The sequence below is a fragment of the Bombus fervidus genome, chromosome 8, assembly GCF_041682495.2.
Source record: "Bombus fervidus isolate BK054 chromosome 8, iyBomFerv1, whole genome shotgun sequence".
In the NCBI taxonomy this organism is placed as follows: domain Eukaryota; kingdom Metazoa; phylum Arthropoda; class Insecta; order Hymenoptera; family Apidae; genus Bombus; species Bombus fervidus.
This window is the reverse complement of record NC_091524.1, coordinates 8486357-8510443: the sequence shown is the minus strand read 5'-3', so window position 1 is coordinate 8510443 and position 24087 is coordinate 8486357. Positions and strand designations below refer to the sequence as shown.

General features: G+C 37.9%; 1 protein-coding gene across 5 annotated transcripts in view; it reads right to left on the bottom strand.

The window, feature by feature from the left end:
* The window catches only part of LOC139990156 (uncharacterized), a 150565-nt gene that overhangs the window by 79287 nt on the left and 47191 nt on the right, over nt 1-24087 (bottom strand). For all 5 annotated transcript variants that reach the window (XM_072009130.1, XM_072009129.1, XM_072009127.1 and 2 more), the window contains exon 3: nt 8517-8641. In XM_072009130.1, coding sequence (XP_071865231.1) covers nt 8517-8641 — 125 coding nt within the window. The remainder of the gene's footprint in view (nt 1-8516; nt 8642-24087) is intronic.

Genomic DNA, 24087 nt, shown 5'->3' with positions numbered 1-24087 from the left:
CTGCGCCTCCAAACTCTGCCAAGGCGATCATTTTCGTCTTGGAACGCGGTAAACAATTTTAACAAGAGGCAGAGGTCGGTACATTATTACAAGACGGTTCTACTAATCTGTACAAACGAAGTAACGTGGTTAAAGACAAGAGAATCTGGCACGATGACTAATGCCACCCACAGTGACTATGAGCGACGTTGTCTGGATCAGTGACACAGTACACGATCATTTGCCAAGCCGATAAATTAGACGCGCAGCTAAGCGTTGCTTTGCAACGTATCCCGAAGAATCGTCCCGATTGTGATCCACGATCTTCTCAATCTTATTTACCTTCCAATTTTGCGAAACAAAAATACCAGCGTCCGGTCACACCTGTCACAAACAATGTGCTCTTTTCGAAATTTCTACGCCAATTAAAATTACACGTCGCGTGAGATTAAAGTATTTCCATTTGATATTAGGACAACAGATTCTTTGCACATGTCGGAGCATGTAACAAAACGTGACACATGTTTACAGCCGAATCAGCGAATTATTTAGTCGATGCTTGACTTGGTTGATGGAACGACATTGATAAAGATTCTCGTTTGGCAAGTTTGCGACAGGATCGCGAAAAGAAAGGGATATCTTTGAATCGAAGTACGTTGTTGGCAGTGTTGATTGATGTTTGCTGACAGGAAGTTTAGAGGTTTTAATCTTTTTCGTCTTCGATAGCCAAAAACCGTGTCCTACATCATAGGATCGAATAGTATCGAGGATAATTCAGGTTTTTATAACAATGAAGTGAATTTTTCTAGAACTAAACTTGAACTTTTTATCTACTCGATTCATCATGTTGTCTCGTAGGTCTTTTTCCAGGAAGCTTCTCAATTTCAGTTAAATTGTCAAAAATATTTGTATCCAATTAGACGAATAGAATTTACACAAACCTATTTGTGTGAACAGGTACAAACATTTTTAACAATTTAACTGAAATTGATGAGCTTTCTGAGAAAAGACTTACGAGACAAGATGATGAATCGAGTAAATTTTCAAATTTAGTCTTAGATAATTTTGATTCTAATTGTTTGAAACATTAGCTATGTTTAAACTGATACTTCTGACGATCCTTGAAGAACTTTGCTCTAGAAATAACGCCACTCTAGAGCGCAACAACCAGAAGATATACTCAACTCCTTAGGTATTTTTATGTTACCATAATCATTATCCTCTCATTTAGTTGAGTAGCATTTCCCTGCAGCTCAACATTTCTACATTCTACATCGAATATACGAAAGAACCTGCAAGAAATAATAATAATAAATTGCACATCACCGTACCTGAAACCTTCCACCACAAATAGTATAAACTCAAACTTAATTTGCCTCTAACTCCCGCATCACGATCACTCCGAAACAAGATGCTACTTATCAATCCTAAACAGTAAACTTGTAACGAAAAGGTAACGTCATTGAGTAGCAAAGAACACATTCAACCACAACGTTCGCCGAGCTCCAGACATCAAATTATCCTCGCGAATAGGTACATACAATCGTCACGTACAGCGCAGAAATCAAGGCAATCACACACTCTCTCACAGGCCTCTTTCGTAACTACAGAACCTAACTCAAACCGAGTCAGGAATTTTACTCTTCGTTTATTTTCAAACGAACCCAAAGACACTCAAAGTTCGCGGAAACAGAAAGCAAGAGATCGACCTAACGGATTAACGCGCCGAATCATCGATCTTTGCTCGATATTCATCTTGCGTTGGGAAGATTCGCTTTCGACGAGGATTCGAACTGAAAGAACTCGGCCATTCGCGTTCAATCGCGAAATAACGAACGAGACGTTGTCTGCGCGGCCATTTTACAGTGTGCAAGCCGCGGAACAATGACCAGGTAAATGATTTCATTGCGATATGGCTGTGGTATCGGGCGTAATTATAGGACGAGTAAAAAGGGAGTATATCGTTTCGGTGGCAGCACAAAAGGACGGCAGAAGTACAAAAGAGTCAGCGAGAACAACGCAGACAGTCGAACGAATTAACGAAGTGAAATTAATTGACTCGAGGGTTACGTCGAGGCCGTGGAGTTTTCAGTTATAAGGAAATTGCGTGTTTGCTCGCGACGATCGCTGCCAAAAATTGTGCAACTTGGATGACTCGCTTGCGTAACGACGCTTTGTGCATCTAAGTCCGCCGCGATCTTCCAAATTTTGTACCTTAATTTTAATTTTCCTCTGGTAATAAATAAACGGACTTTTTATATTTTGATTTATGATCGTTTTCATATGTTTAAATATAATTCATGAATATCGCAAACGTTTTTGTAAGAATGACATGGACCATCGTTAATTTACAACTAATAACACGTATGAATATTTAAAGCGAACAATTGAAACAATATTTGCTGTTTAAATCCACGTTGCTCACGATATTTGCACTCTTAATTTTACCATTTTCGTGGTTTTTACTTTATTCTGTGAATTGGTAAGGTGTAAGTCATTCCATTGAAATAAATGAATTTGCCAGTATAAATATGAAAATTGTATTCTCATACCTCTAAATGAAATATGTATTTGCTACATGTTTTGAAATTAATAATATCACGCGGGACGAGATATTTGCAAGTTTGTGATTCAACGAATATACGAAGATTCAGGAATAGAGACAATAAAGATATAAGACAAAACTTTACTCGAAGGCAGCTTAGAAGGTTACAAACATGTCCCATAAATTTTTTCCTAACGTGTCGCTAAACACAAGTTCTCAAGAGACGAACGTATTTCTAATCGGTCATCTCCAAAACTGACCCAAGAGCTGCCGACCTCTTCGAACTACTCCGATTTCTCTCTATCCCGTACATCGCCAAGAAAACGTATCGAGAGGCCAATTCCCATAAACTACGGAGATCATTTACGTTCTCCCAATCTTCTTCTAGCAAAGGATCACAGAAGATATCTGACCTTAACGTTGAATGGTAGAGCCTTCTTCTCTAAGAGGAAAATAAAATTGTTCCCTCCCCGCCTTCCGATAATCGTATCGTCGTTTTCCTCCAAGTAATTCCGTGGCTGAATATCGATAAAAACGAGCCGGAAACAATGTATTTCTCGTAGGACTGTGTCTCTGACTAGAACCGGAAATAAGAGTTGCCGAGGACGCACATAAGAGAAACCCGATGAACGATATCGCCGATAAGAACGATAAGAGAGGGTCAAAGGATTGATCCTTCACGGAATTATGGTCCCCAATTTATCTTTCCCTTGTCATTCTATTTTTTTTCCTTCGTGTGTCATAACCATCCAGCTCGATTCGTTCCCCATTCGTTACTCGCTTTTTTCTTAAATCGCTTCGATCCAAAGAAGCAGCTATCTTTCTCCTTGAATATTGCGCGACATCTCCTTTTTCTTTCTCCTTTAACCGAGTCCAATTTTCCCCGACTCATCTGACTTGTTCCTTCTGCGTCTTCCTGAACGGTTTTCCTCGCCTTTAATCCTGTTTCTGGTTTTCCGTGATCTTCCACCTCCTCTTGGAAATATCTTTCTCTGGCTTCTTCCTTCGTTTGCTTTAACTCGGCCTTGATTTAACTTCATCTCTTGTAGTTTTTAGTTATGTGGCTTTATATCTCATTTTAGTTGGCGCGTTCTTTATTTTTCTTACTTTTAGTTTAGATTTTTATGGCGGAGCGCTACACGTGCGTGCAATCAATTTATCGGTATATCGGCGGATTTTATGTTCGAATTGTGAGAGTAGGCGAACGTAAGGTTTGAATGGCGGGTAGACATAATCTTATCAACGTAATATCCACTTTTATGTTGGAATGTTACTAGCACGTTTGTTGCGCAATAATTGACGATATCATCAATTGTTGGTAAACTGACAAGTGAAATATCATAATCAGGTATTTCGAATCCAATCTGTTCCATTTGTTTATTAATACCGATGATTAGTGACTTTAACCAATTTTTACTGTTTTAATATTAACTTGATTGTGCAAAAGGGACCGGAAAGTATAAATAACAAAGATCTAGGAATAGCTGAAACAAAAAGGAACGGAGAATGCTGCACCCTATTGTAATATTCCAGAATCAACGCTCCGAGCTCTCGAGTTCTCTGACGATAACCATAAAGATGGAAATTTATTTGTAAGAGTAGTAGAACTCTCCAGTTTCTGCTTAAGTTCACTAGTGTGTGCGACAAAGATGATAGAATTTATGACCTGTTCAACTGTATTAAAGTAGTAGAATCCTTCTTGGTCCTAAGATAGTAGAATAAGCCCTTTCTATGACACCATGGGATGTTATAGTTCAAGCCCTATTTAACATTCTGGTAGAATCCAGTTTAGTAGAATTCGTTTGTCTTATTTGTCTTCTAAATAAAAAATTCAATGTTTTACTTCTCTCTGCTACTATTTATTCAACTCCTGCAAATCAAATTGGCACTTTATCCAACGTACATTGGAAACTCAATCGGAACCATTTTCGGCTACCACAGAGTTGAATCGTAAACTAACCCTGTCTGTGTAGAACATAGTCATTTTTATTGAAAAATAATACGAATATTTGGAAACTACTTTTGTTACGATTTCCACTACGTTCGTGCTATCATTTTTACATTTTTGCATAAAGGGACTCTTATTCGATTTGCTTTTTCTTTTGAAAATTGTTACATGTATAATTAAATTATATGGAAACATATTGTTTACGAATATGATTCATATAACGTTCCATTGTTCTTCTTCTCGTTATTTCTATCCATTTCTTTATCCTAAATCCCTATTTCTCTTTTTCCTATATTTTATTTCCTTTTTATTCCGCTCATTCCGATATCTTCTTCCCCTTTGTATTCCCTCCTTTTCTTTTTTAATCGAGTAATCAATTCATTCTTCGTTTCCTCCCTTTTTACACGAGTCTCCCCGTGATCCGCTTTTTTCATTCTTTCCCCTGTCACTTTGCTTTCCTATATCTTTTTCTGCACTCTTAACCCACTTATATCCTTCACGTTCTCTTCTCCTCTTTGCTACTAAATATTCCGTTCTTACACCCTGTTCTCTTCTTTTTATCATCATCCTCTCAAAATATTCCCTTACAATCTTTCCCCTCGTTCGTTTTTATCGTCGTTTCCCTTCCTATTCCGTCACTCTTGTTCGTAAAACCATCGTCAGGATGTATTGGCTTGGCAACTAAGTGATTGCGGATTTTGTCATTAGATGGTATTGACAATATCCGCAATCACTTAATTGCCAACCCAATATTACGCTTTAATAGACATCGAATTATCCAAATTCGATAAGAATTGGATTTTGTCATTGTTGCAGTATTACTTTTGAAAGACTGTCGCAATGCGTTATAGCTAGACCAGACGTCTATATAGATTCAAACTTTTGCGAATAAAACTGAAGAGAGACCGAGCCGAGAATTCTTTCGTCTATTTAATATCATAACAAGTACTTTACTTTGGATATTCGACGATAATAATGATTTATTTGATTTCGAAGCCAAGAAATGCGACTTGGTTACAATTTTTCCAATCTTTTTCATCCTAATAGTCTACGCCAGAAGTTTTTCGTATTCTTAAACTATTATTTGCCACAGTCTACTGCTAACCGTCTGCTTATGACACCTTTTTAATCTTTAGTATTTCTTCCACCATTTTTAACAACATTTTTTCTCTCCCTGTTCTTTCTACTTTGTTTAATCTGACGCAATCTTTTATCCTTTAGAATCTTTTCCACGCTTTCTACTCCTGTGGGATCTTCCATCACACGTTTCAACGCCCTAACGTTTCTCTCACAGATCTTGCACGTTCTCCCCTTTTCCGAACTACAATATCTGCCTGTTCTATGTTACAACGCCACACTATAGCTTTCTAATGCTTTCAATGCTTACTGGATATTTTTCATATTTTGCATTTTACGTGATTTCTGTGTATGTTCGCATCTTGAAATTTTCATGTATTAGGTTGTCCGGAAAGTGTCTTTCTTTCGCAAACGTGTTGTTTGCAACAATGCATTTTCATACAAACGTGAAACCAAGTCTGTGAAATGTCGTGGTGTTTATCTCAGCAGAACAAAATGAATCGTACGTAATTCGACAAAATAATATAAAAGAAAAAACGTGCGTCTACTATTTCCTCATAAAACGAAAGAAACTTTTCGGACAACCCAATATAATCATAGCGCGCTCACCATTGGCATTTTCCACCATTGGCCATTTCTTTAACAACGTTCATAAAATTTGCATAAAATATTATACACTTTAATTAATAACCGTAAAGAATATAAACCTGAAGAGCAAGTTCAAGGGTTGATACTACGCGATATCTTCTCGTATCGTAACATCGTAGGACGCCTATGTGTATTTCATAGAGAAAACTGGAAGGATCTGTTTTCTTCTGGCGTTCTCCTGAGAATCCAGCGAAGCATATTGCGGATAGAGAGTATCGATCTCTCGATGGAGGCTCGTTGCGTCCTTCTTGGTCGCGTGTGAGAGCACGGTCACGCAGAAGCTCACGTTGTTGCGGCAAGATCCTCTTAAAAACGGACGGTAAACTGCTTCTCGATTTTTCAATCCAGCCACCGGTTGAAATTCTTTTCATCTTGCTCGATCGTGAGGACGTCCTTTCACGTGGATGACGACAAGTCGTCTAGCTCCGGCAAGCGTTATTTATTACTATGGTATTATAGATTTCTTCTCATACAGGTATGGTTCTATATTTGTGAAAAAATTGTTTAACCATGAAATATCGGAGACGATTGAGCTGGAGTTCGATGCGTTTAAATATCGAGAAATAATTTATGTGTTTCGTCGTTAATAATAATCGTGGTTGGTGTAACAGGATAAATCAATTATTGTAATAATCGAGTACTTGCATACTTTCTTCTACATCGTCTTCCTTTATTTTTCCCTCGTTGACATTTATCATTATCATTTTTGTATATTATAGCACTTATACGTACTATCAGTTTTTGTTTCCTTTAATAATACTTCAGTTTTCTTATGAATCATTAACGAAGAACAAATATTTTCTTTTCACTATTTTACTTTATTCGTTCGTATTTCGATACGTTTAGAACTCGAGTAATGGAAATGGAACAACGTAAATAGAATATTTGTATATTACGTTATGCTATTTATACATTTTAATGGAAACGGAGAATTTGATACGTACCATTCCGATTACCAAACAGTACTAATTACATGAAAACTTCTATCAACGATGTCCTTCTGTCTAGTCATTGAAAGTACGCAAACTGCTTCTAATTACTCGCTAGTATAATTCTAAACGATTCTGTTTCACAGCCGTCTAATTAACTGGCAATTTCGTATGATTAGTAAACCAAAATTTCAAACTGTTTTATTTTCGATAAAAATTTCGAAACGCTGAAGAATCGAATCGCTGTTATTCGACTGAAAAGCTATTTTCCTTTAAATTCTTTGAAAAACAGACCTAATAGAATTTCCTTTCTTCACGCTCTCCCGATTAGTAGGAAAATATGAGAAATCCTATAAAGTGCGTCTCACAGTACCTAAAGGGGAATAAATCCGTGCAAGTTTCGAACGAACGCGGGAATTTCAAATGAGAATGGCCTGAACTTCGTATTCTCGATGGTTTACCACATTCCAGGACAAACGGAGAGCATATTAATTGGTAATTAACCGAGCGGATCGCTAATTAGAAAGTCCGATAATCGAGGGAAGGAGAGGAACTCTCTGCTTCCGGTCTACGTGCCTCGTGAATGCAAGTCTGCACGCGTTCCGTGTTCTATCGTAATAGGAAGACCTTCAAGAACTTGGAATCTGCTCGATATCGTGCTAAATTTCAATTGGTACGATAATAGAACGAAATTAGATAGTAAAATAATCATTGATATTATATAGGGTGGAATGAAAATTTTAAAGAACATTTTTCTCGAAATTTTGCTGGAGAAACGTATTTTTGAAAATTGTGGAGCATCGTGATAAAATTAAACGATCACAGAATGATAATACCAAGAGGAATTATCGAAATAATTATTTTTCTTGATATTTCTATTGAAAGAAGAAATCTCTCTTTCTCTTCCTGTCTCTAAGAAAAATTATTAAAATAAATTATTATTTTTCTTCCGCAGGAAATAATCCAAAGGGAAAAGATTCTACGCTATTTGTTACATTTCCATCCATTCGGTGCGATAACGATTTATGGAAGCGTTCGAAAACCTCAAGGACACGGAATTTATCCGATATAATTCAAAATTTCAATTGGAGCGGAGGATAAAATAATAATTCCTGTTTTATTGCATAAAATGAAAGTTTTCAATGAAATAAAAGAACAGTCTCGCGTAATGAATAAATATTGTATCCAATCGTTTGTATCATTATTAAAATTATTATTTTATCTCGAATAAGAAATTTTAATCGCGTAAATTGATATTATCAGACAGCAGCGATGCTATTTTTTTTTTCTTTTTTTTGTTAATATTTCTATTTAACGCGATAACGATCTACGGAGGCGTTTGTGCGAAGTTCGAGCGAACGAGAGTACCGTAATGAATTTTCAAACTTACCTCGATACTGAAATAACCCCTGTCTACATAATCGCCGAGGAAGAGATACTTCGTCGTGGAGGGTGGTCCGCCCACCTCGAACAACTTCATCAGGTCATAGAACTGTCCGTGAATGTCACCGCACACTGAAGCAGAAGGAGAAAGAAATTATTCAGACCGTTTTCTTATTATTAACAGAGACTATCCAGAGATCAACCGAGTTTTTAACATAATTTTCAATTATTTAAAATGTTTCTCTTTCATTATCGAGCTGGGTTAAAAGGAACCCGAGGAATATCAATTTAAACAGTTACGTAAAATACATATTTTTTTCGAGCTAATTAGTTGCCAGTTTATTAAGAAATCGCCAACCAATCCAAACTTACATTTTTTAACAACCTAATTTCGTTTCTTTTCGCCATTCTATCTTCTTCCGATTGTTTAACGCGTCCTTTTACGAAATCAAGTGAAATATAGTAATTCAGGAAATGATCTATGTTGAGTGAATTGTCATCGCACTATTTTGACCGACCAATCGTTCCTGTTCGTCATCTCTGGGAGATCATTCGAAAAATAATGAGATCGTTCGACTTTCTTTTAATTAATTTTACAGGTACAGGAATTCGGTATAAATATTTTAGCGAGCTGTTTACGTATTTACAGCGAGTAACTGATAAGTTTCGAACGTCAGAGAGCGCGAGGAGAGACTTGAGATTAGGATGCAGAGACAGAATGAACATCAAATATGTATTGAGAATATCTGCATAATTTATTTATCTTCATTTATCCGCACTGCATTTATCTGTACTCCGTTTATAGAAACAGCTTAAGGTTTAATTAAACGAATTTCTGCCCATTGACTCTACTCGTCTAAACGTAAGTGTCCTTTATCTTTCAAACACAATTAACTCTAACCAAACATTGATATCGTGTTCGAATTTTATTACAGTGCTTGGCAATAATTTTAAAAACCATTTCACCGCGTCCATTTCTACGTTCATTTATGCCCCTAAAACCATTTCTTACTTCCACGTTTCCAAAAATATTGCCGCCTTCCGAAATCTCAATAATTCTACCGCTCTCTCATTGCCGCTCTAACCAGAAAACCTCAACCTTTATCTTCGTCGAAACACAATTAATTCCAAGAAACTGCTCTCTGCAGCACAAGCTAAATTAGAATGATCGTCTGAACAGCTCGGAACCGAAATGGCTAGACGAATTGTCAGGAAGAACCAACGCGATTCTCTTCCTCTCTCTCTCTCTCTCTCTCTCTGGGGAAATTCAAGGTCGATTCGCAAAATTACCTAGCGCGATTAATCGAGCACGATTAATAGCCGAGCAACGTCAAACACGCGTACACGAATTTACTTCGGAGATTAGGTAAACTTGTTTGCGAATGTTTCCACAGTGAAATTACGATGGTTGAAGAGGAGAGAGAGAAAGAGAGAGAGAGAGGCACAGAGCGCTAGGGGAAACTTTCCAACCGATGTTACTTGGCAAACTGCATACACACGGAGACGTACGTAACTGGAGGCAAGTTATTTTCCGACTTACTTCCGTTTACAACTCGTTCAAAAGGAAACATTTCCCGCGTATACGTCATGGATTTGAGGGTAAGCTGGCCAACACGGGGCCTGAACCGGAATTTTTACCACGGTTCTTTGATCCACAATCACGGATGAAGTCTTGGTTTTCTTGGAGGATGAAGCGCGGAGACGTGACTCGGCGAAATATGCTTCTGTAAAGCTGGGATTTCTATCTGTTTCACTTGGAAGAATGAGGAAATCCAGCGTGCAGATCGAGGAATTGAGTTCTAATGCGTATTCTAGGGAAGGTAAGAGTGAAAATATGCGGTAGCAGCGGAGGATGATGTTTTCCAAGTGGAATTTTGGAGAAAAGATTGTGGTGGCTTCGAGGAGGAAACGTAAAAATTTCCGCCTTTTGGATATTTACAGGTAGGTATTTTGGAGAGTATAATTCTATTCTGATGTGATTATAAAATAGAAATATTTATATATTATACGCATGTACATGTTTCTAGCTATCCAATTTTTATTAATTTTTCGTAGTTTCTTTTTTTTTTCGAAAAGATCAAAGTCGTATTTAGTAAGAGGTTCTATCGTTAGTCTAATAAACCTGGGAATAATAATAGCCTATTATAAATAAGCTGTCTAATGACAATATAATAGTACAATAAATATATGATTTTACAGTGTTAAATTAAATGTTATCCTCAAAAATTGAATTTCTTTGTTTCCTGTAATATAGGTACATAATGCTGTCTCCACAGTGCAGTAGTTTCGAGGATTCAAAAAAGGGTGAAAGCATGAGCATGTGTATAATTATAAACAATGTATAGAGTATCGTCTTATGAGATTTCATATGAAACAGAAACTAAAAGTACCTACTGATTTGAACGATTGATTTAAGTGACATACGATAGAACTCCGTTTATGTGTATTGGCAAGTTGGTTCGTATGATCAAGTCGTTCGTATAATAAGAATCCACATATTTCTTTCTACCACCTATAACTATTCGTTCAGTTAATAAAAGTTCATGTTCGTACATTTCCTGTAAAATACATAATAATGTTACAAACTCGTATCGACTGCAAAACGTGAGAGTGTGTCACACAACGCGTGTCTTATTGTTCGTGTAAGTAGACTGACAATCGGCGACATGTCGAATAATAGTTAAACACTTTAAAAATTTCGTCTACACAAACAACGTTCCAGTGTATCGATTTCTCCAAATCTCGAAAACAGCGTCATAACAAATCCATCTTACATCGCCATAAGATAACACCCAAGGTGATTAATTAAATCGTAACACGCCATTAATCAAGCAAAGTTCGATTTTCCCAACAGATACATTAATAACAAAATTCTTCGATAAAGATTGCGTACCTTCGTATTCAAACCGTTTTCGCGTGATAAGCGCGCAAGGAATTACAATGGAAATCGAAGTAGATTCAGAGAGAAGCCTTATCGAGGTGATGGGAGAAAAAAGAGGAGCGAGGTAAATTAACGAGAGTACGTAGGGAGCATCGCACGATTACCATAATCCCGAGCGGTTTCGCGAGCAATTTCCATCGGTCGTCGGTCGTCCCGGTGGACCGCTTACTATAGCGATAATAAGGCCAAAGGCGCGGCCGCGGCAACTAACGAAGCGTAAATCCATACGATCAAGCTTTGGGAAAACCGCTTTGATCTCTCTCCTTGCATAAGCTCAGAACGGACTGCTGTTGCCTTTTCCACTGTATATAGAGATAATCCGCAGAGAATATCGTCGAGGAAAATCGGGAATAAAAAGCTGGCCATCTCTCTCTCTCTTTCAGTGCCGTTGGCTTTTTGTACGGTAAGTACAGTAATAATTTTGATTCCTGGTTCTCTGGTCTGCGAATGTGTTTGGTGTTAAAAACGAATTATAGATATCTTGTTTTTGGTATGTGTGCAATTGAAAGAGGGTCGTGATTGGGGTATTTGATGTGCGAAATTGTACCCTGTAATCTTATGGTTTTATGGTATTCTAAATCATAGGAAATTTATACTTTTTTGATACATAAAATTATTCATTCGGATATTTTATTTCTGCAAATTTGTTTCTACCAATATAACATTACGAAGTTTAACAGTCGTTCTGCAAAATTGTTCTCGAAATGAATGCTCTATTTCAACAGAGATTATTAAGATATAGATAGTTTTTAAAATATGTGATTTTGGTATTCAATGTAATTTTACTATCTTTTATATGTTCCACGTTTCGTACGAATAAAATATTCAAGAAGAAAAAGAGGAAAGATGCCTGAGAAATAACGAAGACAACAGAATTAAGCCAAAATATGATTGGGAATCGCGCCTCAGTCAACTGACTTACGTTCTATCCACTAAAAATGAAAATAACGTTACAACAAACGTATAGCAAACGTGTGCGTTCAAATGTATAATGGATATCATCCAGCGATAAATCTTGCCTTGTTACCAGAACGTGGCGGAAACGGAAGGGACAGACACGCACTACGGCGTGTGTGTTCAATGTTAAAAGCGTCAAGATTACACGGGTCTCGAGTTCTGTTTCCCTTCCGTGCGATTTATGCGAACTCGACGCGGCCATTCCGTTTCCCAGGATATACCGAGACGATATTGGTTGGCTTAAGCATCGCTGCCAGTATAGTTCTCTACTGCGTAATTCAGCAACAAGTGGCAACTTTCCTTCGGCTTTTATTAGGCCGCCTTCGAAGGGTCTGTGTTCGATGTCTGACCACACACGCGCCTATACTACTCAACCGCTTTACCACACTCGAAATGGGGAAAAGCTGTTGAAGTAATCCGTGAAGGATGGTTTCTGATATCTTGAGGGCTTTGGAGAAGAACGCAGTTTGCTAGAAATTGGTTAGGAAGAAACGAAATTAACGTTTCACGATACTTGTGTAATTTTTATGATTATTGCGTCTTTTTCTTTTAATATATTTATGAATATCTTGTTAACAGTGGGGAGATTTTTGAATTTAAGAACTGGCTTTCTTTTCTCTTTTTCTTTCTTTTTTTTTTTTTTTTTTCATTAGAAGGGTGATATTTTAAGATATTTCTCAGGTGAACTTCAAAATTCAAGACCATTATCTTTGAATTTCGAACAAAACTAATTTCGAGTACGAGAATCTGTTGTCTATCTGAAATCGATTAATCGCACAGTTATCGAGAATTTGTTAACAAAACTTGATGCGTTTTAACACGGTGACATACGCAGGATTTGAAAAGAGAGGGTTTTTACCTTTTTTCTGACACAGGAAAGGTATGTTCAAGAATCGCATCAAAATTGGCACAAAATTACATCGAAATGTCATAAAGAGAATTTATTAATTTCTGTGAAATCGTCTGCATAATTTTTTCTTAAATACTAATAGAAAAGGTTAAAGGTAAAAAGTCTTAAAGGAAATACAGGCGAAGATGCGTTACGACAATGGTTTTTAATCAACAATACGCGTATCGTTTAACTCTTATTTGCACAGTAGATATTTTAATTTATGACATTTAAATTTCCACGTTTTGCAGGTATATATTTGTAAAATGGTTAAGAACCGTCGCGTTACGCATTAGACGTTAGACTTAATTTTCACGTTATGGTAAAAGGGCTGGTCGCGATCTTTTCTTCGATGTAAATTTGAAAACCGGGACAGCTCGTGTGAACAACTTTTATAAAACTTATAACTTCGAGTGTTTTATACTTCAACGAGGAATACTGTTTATCGTCGGAAGAAATAGTGATTTTAATACGACCGACACACGGGGAAGATTTATGTGTACGATGATGCAGTAAACTCACGCGATACCCTGGCAGAAAAGCGGTCCACATTCACAACTTTCTAAGCAATATGTTACCACTGGAAAGCGATCCGCCGTTTAAGATGTCGCGAATACTAACAACTTCCCCGTCTTGCCACAACGTTTATCGACAAGAATTTATCGTTGACATTCATATGTCACTCTTCGCGTTGTTTCTCAAACGACTAAAAAGCTCCGCAATTCGCGTCGAAACTTTACCCGAACGACAATTTGAGAACTTCGTATGGTCTGAGTTTACTACTACCAGTTCCTTAGACGATCCTCCACGTTTATAAAGGAACGCAAAAGCGATCCGGGTAATTTCTTACGAAAAGCGGAAAGAGCAACTGTGAAATATTCTACTTCTCTAATGCCAATAACTGGTTCTATCCTTCGATTCCGTTATTGAATACCTTCGATTCAATGGATTTCCGAAGATTTAGAATTCGTTGAATGGAAATGAAGAATCCTTTTAATGTTCAGAGAATAATAAACGTAAGATGCATTGAGAATATTTGATGTTCCTAGAAACTAAATCGGTTAACTCTATCTTTCCTAGACGTCTCAATTGTATTTATTATATTATATAAAATTCATAAAATAGCCGCTATCATAGTACTTAGGCGAAAGAAATAAATGTTATAGGTCTCATTTCCTCAAAATCTGCGTAAAACTTGGCGGCCTAATTATCGCAGTACGCGCGTTAAACGCTCAACAGAAGGTCCATTTTCCATCGTTCGAACAACTTCATAATCTCATTTGCTGCTGCGAATCTAACGCGATTCATCGTCAATTCGTCGTCGTCAATTTTCTCACAGCCCAAAGTGTCCCCGTTCGCGTTGATTATTTTCAGTTCTTCACGGGGTAGCTTCTCTCTAAGCGAAAAACTAATAAAAGGAACGTAGAGAGAGGTGTTGCAAATACCGAGAGAGATCGGTATCTCGTTACGTTCGAAAGCAAGTTGTCGCAATCAGCACTCCAACGAGAAAAAAAAAAAGAAAAAGAGAGAAAGAGAGAAAATAGAGATGGAGAAGGCGGAGAGTAGAGTGGAACCCCCTTAACTTGTCGGAGGTTCGTTACTCCGGTTAGGTCGCGACCCCGTTTTAATTAAGACGCACTCACGTGCGAGCGATCGCGTGCGATACGGTGTCTCACTTGTGCGTTAGTCACGAAAGCACGCGTGCACGCACGCGAATCTCGGCTCTGCTAGGTCGACGCCGAGTTTCCGCTACTGGATATTTATTCCTCGGATATTTGTTTCTTTCGTTCCTTCCTCGTGTTGTTTCGTGATAATCGACCGTATTTTATTGATTTATTTATTTATTTACGATCAGAAGCACTTTGTGCGAGGATTTATGTAAGACTCCTTTGGCGTGATATCTGAAAGTTTCTTCATCCCTGAGAAATTCGTTGTACAAATTATGGATGAGAATACGTTACAAGTTTCCGCTACTAGATACTTGTTTTTCATTTCGTCGTTCCTTTTTACTCTGTTTCCTGATAATTACAGGTGTTTTATCAGAGAAGTAGGTATTTGCTGAGAAACACTTTGCGCTAGGAGTCGCGTGAGAATCCCTCAGCATGATGTCTGAGACTTGCTTTGTTTTTGAGAAATTATTAGACAGTTATTTTTAGACCGCTATTAGACAGTTATTTTTCATCTTGTCGTTCTCTTTTATATTGTGTAAGGATAATTAGAGACGTTTTATTGGAGAAATATAGGTATTTGTTCAGAAGTACTTTGTGCGAGGAATCGCGTGAGAATCCTTCAGTATGATCTCTGAGAGATTCTTCATTTTTGAAAAATGTGTTGTACAGATTGTATTTAGAGATCTTTCAATTTATTAGAAACATTTGAAAGATAATAGAAATAGCGAAATGACTGATAGAATGCGTAAAGAAAGAGCAAAACATAAGCAAACTTGGTCATTCATGTTCAAGCTCTATTTTTTCATTGCCCTACGCTTTTAGAAAGAAAAGAAAGAAGAAGGTGCTAACAACGCTATCTCATCGAAATTCAACTAACCTCGTGTCCATCAAATTTTCAAATCCCATTTGCAAATTCGTATTTCACAATTTCTTTTCAATTCTTTGAATCTCATCTAAAATTCCAACCGAATAACATTTAATGTTCGCGCTATCGCGTTTTACCAATCTAAGTTGCATTTTACTATGAAACCTAGCCATTTCTTATACCTCAGAAGACCATCTCCAATGACCAAGTGAAACATAAATCACTCGCTGCAATTTTCACGGTGTTTTCCCTTTGGACACGTCCTCCTGAATTATTCAAACCTCTATAAATACCTGAAATAGAATTTTCTTTCCACTCTTCTGAAGCGTGTGTGTGGCGAAAACGAAAATCACAAGCAGACGTGTCTAAACGCAATTTTCTTGAAAATATGATTTTCCACCTGGCTTTCATAATATTTTAAGATGTTCTTCATCGATTGATCCCAGAAATGTGTAAATGTACATCAATTATAAATTGGAAAATTAATTTAGAATTCTTGTCTTTTTTATTTTTTTTTTTTTTAATTCACCAAAGACATTGTAGCGCAGCTAGAGCCGCGTTGCATGTTTCGCTAGAGCAAACGATATTATTCACAGGTATACGTATGAAATTCGAAGGTAGTTGCACGCTCGAGGGGAAACGTTTGACATGCGCGCCTCTCCAACTACCCTCAGGTCGAGAATCGCTATATCGAACTGTTAACTTTCTTGATAAAATTTACTCCTATCGACAGACAGAATTGAAAGGCTAGTTTGAACGAGTAAGTTTCGATTTCGTCGATCGTCACGAGACAACCGACGAGTTCTCTCTGGAAACTTGGAAACTAGGCTAAAGAATCACCATCGCAAAATTATCGTAATATTCCTTCCACTTTATTTGTTCTTGTTTTAAATTAATATAACATAATATAAGACTCTTATGTCCAAAGATAAGAAACTTTATATTCGCTTCGGAAGGACAGATTTTTCTATTTTCGTAGATAATTCAATTATACTTCATACTGAGTCTACCTACGACTGATAGCAGTGGAAATTCTACTACCACGTTGAACAAAAATTAATAGAAAAGCTACAAAATACATATAAGAAAGAAAATATTGCAATAAACAATTTGTAACGATTATTACTACCAATTCTATTCTATTTAATTATAATTGTCGCGAAGGTTACAGGTGCGTGATTGCTGACATTCTCTTCCGAATTTATCCGTGTTCAATGGAAAAGCGTTCGATCTTCGATAACTCGTTTCACCCTAAACCTACGAACTGAAACGTCACGGAAGTCGTGTCTCTTAATTTCATTTCGTTATCCCTTTTCACGTATTGACAGCCTCCAGTAGCTCGCTTGAAGTTTGCCGTATCAAAAACCTGTCCAGAAAACGGAAGTTGTTTTCTTCTGAATAATCCCGTGACGACATTTTTCCTATTAATCCATCGATTTAATTAATCCATCGTTTCATTAGACTTGTCAACGTCATATATTTTTCATACTTTTTGTATTTATATTTTTCAGTCGTGCACTCGATGCAACGTAAGAGGATTAAAAATTGTCTCTCGTACCCCAGAGCAGCAAAATACCTCGAGTAGCTGGCTTTTACGTTTCACCGCGAGATTCCTCCGCGAGTAACATCCGTTTCCGGAACGTGGATCAGAGACGGGAGATGAAGAGGAAAGGGGTGCGGTGGTACGTGAGGGAAATGCGAGAGGACGCACGAGAAACTCTTCGAGCAACGGTCATTGTGCTTAGAAGTTGCTTAAGCTAATTGTGACAGTCACCCTGGGAATTTCTCTTGGTGGGGCTAATAGGGAGAGGGGAGGGGGCAGAGTGGCTCTTCACGATGCTATCGTGCTCGAGGCTGATTAAGTGCGCCGTGGACCGAAGCTGGAAGACGATAATTTGCATCTGGATTATATCGCGGCACCGATATCCATAAACCAGGCCATTGAGTGATCGAAGCGACCCTCAAGCTCTACGAGTTCTCTATAAGCTTGTGTGCTTTTATTTCACCGATTTATCCCGCACACGTGATGTGAATGAAACGATTTATGAATAGGATATACGTTCGAGTAGAAATTATACGCTATGTTTATGGAGGGATAGTTAAATAACGTTCTTTTTAATTATACTTGTTTTAAACCTGAGAAATGCTAGCTACCATTAGATCTCATATTCGAAAGTGTAAATAGTAACTATGAATATTAATTGGCTGTGAATTTATAGTACAGTTTGAAAAAATGGTTTTTATTGCGATTGATTTCCAATTGCTTTTCAACTACTTGGACTTTGACACAGCAGTTTCTTCAATTTATACAAAGCGTTTCTAGCAGCGATTCAATAATTGATTTTCTTTCTGTTAATTAAAAAAAAAAGAAAAAAGAATGTCTTTGCGTATCATCAGTCTATTAAATTAGCGCTAATTTCTAATTTCAATTTTCAATGATGAAAATTCTTTTTCCTAACTTTCGAAAAATTAATGTCTTTCCATTTCAGCACACGTTCCGCTCGACGGAGTCAGTTTCCTGGTTAAAGCGATACAACGCGGACAACGACGATTCCAGCGTGAACGTATCTCGAAATGGACTCGGCGGATATACAGGTTAACTGCGCTATCGTGACCTGGATGTTTAGAGCATTGCGTTGCACCATTACGCTGCTACGTGTCCGGAATTCGTTCGCACAAACGCGTTCCAACGCTAGAAGCACATGAACGAAACAGAGACATCATGGGATAAAGAGACAGATGTCGCGAAGCTGCGTCTTCGCTGAACCAACAACGAAGAGATTCTCATTAACGTTCTTTCTTATAATCTGTAATATTTCTTGAAAAAGTTGCTGGTTGTTGCTCAATGTTGTTTCCACTTTTTTTCGCGTTTCGCTCGTAAGTAACAAAAATCGCTACTTGTCATTTATTTTTGTTTCTGGCGGTGAATCATAAATTTTTTAATATTGAAGTCACATTCATTTTGTTAGATCTGGTTTTGGTTCAACAATATTCCCATCAAAAATATTGACTATCACGTTTCAGGTATTAGATATTACAGCGTTAGGGTCTTCACGAAATTTTATAGATTTTTATGTAATTTCATAAATTTCACATATATTTTACTTTTATTAATTGGTAAATCGATTAACAGTGCAAAATAAAAATATAGAGAAAATTAGTGAAATAAATATATATTGTAGGATAAACATGAACCAAGCGCTTTGTTTCGATCATTGATGACGAATCGCAATTATTGCCAGGATAAGTGCTGACTAGGTCTGATTATGGTCTGACGCGACGCTTGTTCTTGGAAAATGAATTCTTCGTCCTTAGACGAAGGTAGAACGGGGAGGAACTTAGGAGGAGGAGTCTTAATGTCGAGTCGGTAAAATGGAAATTTTGGCCGAAGAATTCGGTAGGGGACCGTAATTTCTTTGCACAGAGTAAATTAATTAGGTCTTCGTTGATTCTTGCCTCGAAGCGACTACGGTTTAACGAGACTCGAGTGGAATGTTCTCGTTCGAAGGTTCGCGATTACGATGAAGTGGAAGAATGGATTGGGGTGCTGTTGTGATTCGTGGAATTTCTGATTTTATAGACGTGATTTTTTCGACTTCGTTCCAAGTTCGTCACGGACGATCGGTAAAATGAAATTATTTTCCTTATAGAATTTTCTTACTCGGAAATAAAATCGACGAATTGATAAAATAGCCTGCAATCAATTGTAGACCAAACGATTCTGTCCACAGTCTTTGCATTAAATCGATTTTTAATAAAAATCTACGTTAACGACGAGCTCGTTTCGCAAGACGATGTCACGAACTACTATGAGACGTGCGCTAAAGGCAATCAATTTTTATCCTCTAGCGACACTTTCTTCAGAAATACGTTCCTACGAATTTATAGTTTGTAAAGAAAATTCAGCAGAAATTTGACGATAGAAAATTCATTGCTCTAAAATAAAACAAAAAGCCTAAGAAAAATAGCAATGGCGCCATTTATCGACGCTTGTAAAATCTCGGGAAACTGAAGAAAGTGGCGCAAACAATTGTCAGCAGGTTGATCCGCGATAAAACTCCACCAACAGAATTTATCTTCCCTCCTTTTTCTCGCGTTTTAATCCGTCCTCGTTTAAAAGCTGGCCGCACAGTCGGTCGTTTAAAGCCGGCCATTCGTATCAATTATTCGCATGTCGGGTGATTAACGAGTTCAGCCGTGCAATTTGTAAGCACGCTCGCAACCGGCCTAATGATAATAAAGCAGAAAAAAGGCGAAAGCGATGACTCGGTTGCCGGTCAGACGCTATCGATCTCTCGGACACTCGGCTCAACGATGTTTCGATGAATGAAAAACCGCCTGCAACGTTTTATATTATCTTCGTCGCTTCTTTCATTCGTGCTTTTTCCCTCCTTTTTTCGGTTAGGTACATATTTGCGCCGCGCTTTACGAGATCGCGCGTGCCAAGATTAGAGTTTTGCGGCAATTAATAGAGTTACGTTTTATTGAGATATGTGTAATTTTGTGTGCTACACTGGGATTAGCCGCGTGGCAGTGACACACATATATGAGTGTGTGTGGGAATATGTGCGTGTGCAACGTCTCGTAAAACAGAAGAATGCAACTGTTCCGTACGCATGAGGGTAAAGAAGATGCTGAGGCAAAAAGAGTATGCAATGTGCATCTACGAATATCTTGTAAATCACATATTAAATAAATTTGAAACTATTATAATATCATTTCTACGTGTAATGTGAGTATTCCCATACATTTATTTCGGCGACTTAGATCCACAATTTTGAACATGTTTTAAACAGCGAAGAAGAAGTCGAATGTATTACGACGAATAGCAAAATAAATAGGATGTTTAATTATTACTAAGCAAAGTTGGTGAGGAGTGAAAATAACGATTGAACTTTCCAAGTATCTCCTCGTTATTTTTTATCGGGTTTCTGTGCCTGAAAAACTACAAGATAAGACGTTGGTTCTGGTGAAATTTCGAAGCAACTTTGAAATTTAAACGAAGAGTCTGAAGATTTGTCTAGTAACGTGATGCGAAGTGAGTGGAAAACTTGGAGTAGAAGTAAGTCCCGTAGAGTTATATTCTAGAGAAGACTTCTCATATATTTTTCATAATTCAAAAAACTACCCTAAATAAAAGATCGTGCCAAACGTGAACTTTTCCAAAAGGATTTTTACGAAAACTTGAACAAAAGGGTCTAGAAAATATATTCCAATAAAACTGAATCCGGATATCTTAAAGATACGAGGTTCCTTAGAAAACACTCTATACGTGTTCCATCATGTAAAAACTACCCTACAAAGGCAACTGGATGAAATTCAACGCGAGAACGGTATACGTCAACGACTCTCAGGAAGCCGACCAACTCACTAGAAAACAGCCAGATGATTATTTAAAACACTACAAGAGAGCCAGCTTCGTGGCAGAGAAAATCTTTCGCGCCTACCAGTCTCTACATTGTGCATATACATGTACATGTACACGGCATCGTATTTTCTTTCCAGGGACATTACTTACCATCGTCGCTGAACGAGAAATGGAGAGAACAAGAGAGAGAAAGAATAGAAGAGGGACGAGGGTTTATATGTATACCGCTATGGAGCGGTGTAAACATACCGGAGCGGATCGATTTATGCGGCTAAGTAAGTGCATTTTTATGCACCGTTTCACAGCCGAGACGAGCAGCCTTGCAGCGAGCCACTTCGTTTAACGAACGACCTATATAGAACGCTGCTTCCCCTTTGAAACCTCCTATATCACGCCACTTTGTCCATTTATTCCATACGTTTCGCGTGTGGAGTCACAAATTCTACGCCTTTTTACTCCTCATCGTCGAACCAACTACTTTAAGCCCCAAATTAGAACTGAAACTCGGGTAGTCTCTGAGTTTACGTGAGAATCGCGAATAGCTGGTTCGTTTCCATTTTTATTTAAATGCGCAGTATGTACAACGTAAGTTCGACAGTATGTAAATGTTCTATTACCACGTGAAATTTAGTTAGGAAAAAGTGTCACGGCCATTCGAAGATATTAAACTATTCTCAACGAACGCAGAGTCGACGATGGTCGACGCTATTCTCCACGAGTCGATGAACACCCGGACGATTATGCTTCTTGGTAGTGGCACTCACAAATAGTCTGGATATATTTATGTAAATTTATGTCTTTATGAACGTAGCTGAAAGAGCAGGCGCTAGCCAGAAATTTGTTTCCAAATATGATAATAACATGTACCATACTTTGGATATTTTATATATTTTTCTATATTGCGTGAATTCTGCGAACTTCTGCCACGTTGAACTTCCCATAAAATTCAGCAGTCGACTCCTAAAGGTTCCTCGTAAATGGCAGAAACCTGTTCTTCGCGACAACAAATTCAGGTAAAAGGATACATCTACGGGTCACATACTTTCCGAACACGCCTTGAATATACTTAGATTCTATCAAAACTTCGGTATTCCAATGTAATTTTACTTCGTCGAATCTTAATAAACCTCAGACTTGCACGGGTTCCACAGTTTCAATTTAGGAAGACAAAAAGAAGTTCAATATTCTCGACGATAGAAACCCTGTGGAGAATATTGAGGCGTCATGTGGGCATTATTACACGCGCAATTAAGATCTCTGGACGAGTAAGGAGCAGACGACCGCTATCTTCTATAGTCTGATATAGAGGTATTCGGTTGTTCAAGTCGCAATGGAACTTGGAATATTTGATTTTCTTAGGGACGAAACGAGGTAGAGAGGAATCTTGCGCCTTGGACACAGCCCCAGATTCGTTGTTCGTCGTGGGTTCATTGTTCGCGTGCCTCGAAATCCGGGTCGATCGTCGCCGGAAAATGCATCCTTGTCGTGGGATGCTGGCTCACTCACGTACACACGTCTAATTCTTTCACACACGTGTTGCTCCCGCAGGATTTCTCTTTCCCCATCTTTAATCTTCTTTCTTATTGTTAGCGATCATCGCTAACGCCGTTTGTGTCACAGCTGCGTTATTTCGTTTAGGGTCGTGAAAATTTTTCAATTTGCCACGCACCGGTGAGATGAGACGTCTCAATCGTATGTCATTAAAGAATCACAAAGACTTCGTTGAGTTATCGATCAACGTAAGCGTAAAACACCAGATTTTTAAGAAATAGTTCAGATGGTCTTTTGCTTGGAATTAGAGCACCGTTTGCGGAAAATTCTAAAATGACCTCAGGCAGGCTCATGACATTTCACACCACACATCTATTGCAAAACGACGTCTTTGTCATTCAGACGTTATCTTGATCGCGACTGTAGATTCAGAATATCGAGTGACCCCGAAATACTGAAGATTGACGATGCTCTGTTAAGTTGAAGTTTAATTCTTGAGGTAAAAATAAACAAGCACGTTATCTCGTCAATATGCCTCGAGTTTGTCCTAATACTAAGTGGTAATAAATAATACAATCATAATTATATTATATCAAATATTTGTTCATTTGTTAGCAACTAATATATATTATTATTATATTATTATATATTATCACTAATATTTCTCTCTACATATAACTGAGATGGTGCAAAATTTTCCCAAGTAAGATGGGACTTCGAATGGAAAAAGTTTAAGAAGCGCTGGTTTAGCGTCTCTGGACGATCGAATGACAGAACGCTTTACGCGTAGGGAGATCGCTTAGTTTCTTGCCACGAGTAGTCGTATCAGGAATTAAGGAGCCTCAAGGGTCTCGACAGCCACCAATCGTTGAGATTCGGAAGAAATTTCACGCGGTACCCGGAGAGGCTATCTTCGATGATCCCTGGAATCACTTCACCCTCGCTCCGAAAAGGGCAAATTACTGGAAGGAAATCACGAAGTCTCGCTGTAGTGCTAATTGGCCCTTGCTTTTAGGGAAGCAGGCTAGTCAACAACCTTGAAGACTCTCAATCAGGAGGATGACTTCTGGAGAGGATGGGCGAAACCAAGAAGGCAGTTTTCGGTTTTTCGAGTCGAGAGAAGAAGAAGAAGCAAAAGGAAGAAAAGTCCATCACCAAGTTCGTTCGATTCAGTAAATTTCAGCATATTGTAAAGTTCAGTCAGTTTCATTTAGGTGACACAATTAGCATAACGTTTCCGCTACGTTGAAATTGGGTGGCCTTTCGGGCACAGGCAGTGTAGCATTGCGCAATATTCAAGACCAGAAGAAATTGCTCGACAAACTATCGAGCGAAACAGCCTTCTGGCCTCCAACAGTTACTTTGGCAAATCACGCGAAATGCGAAAAAGTAGGGAA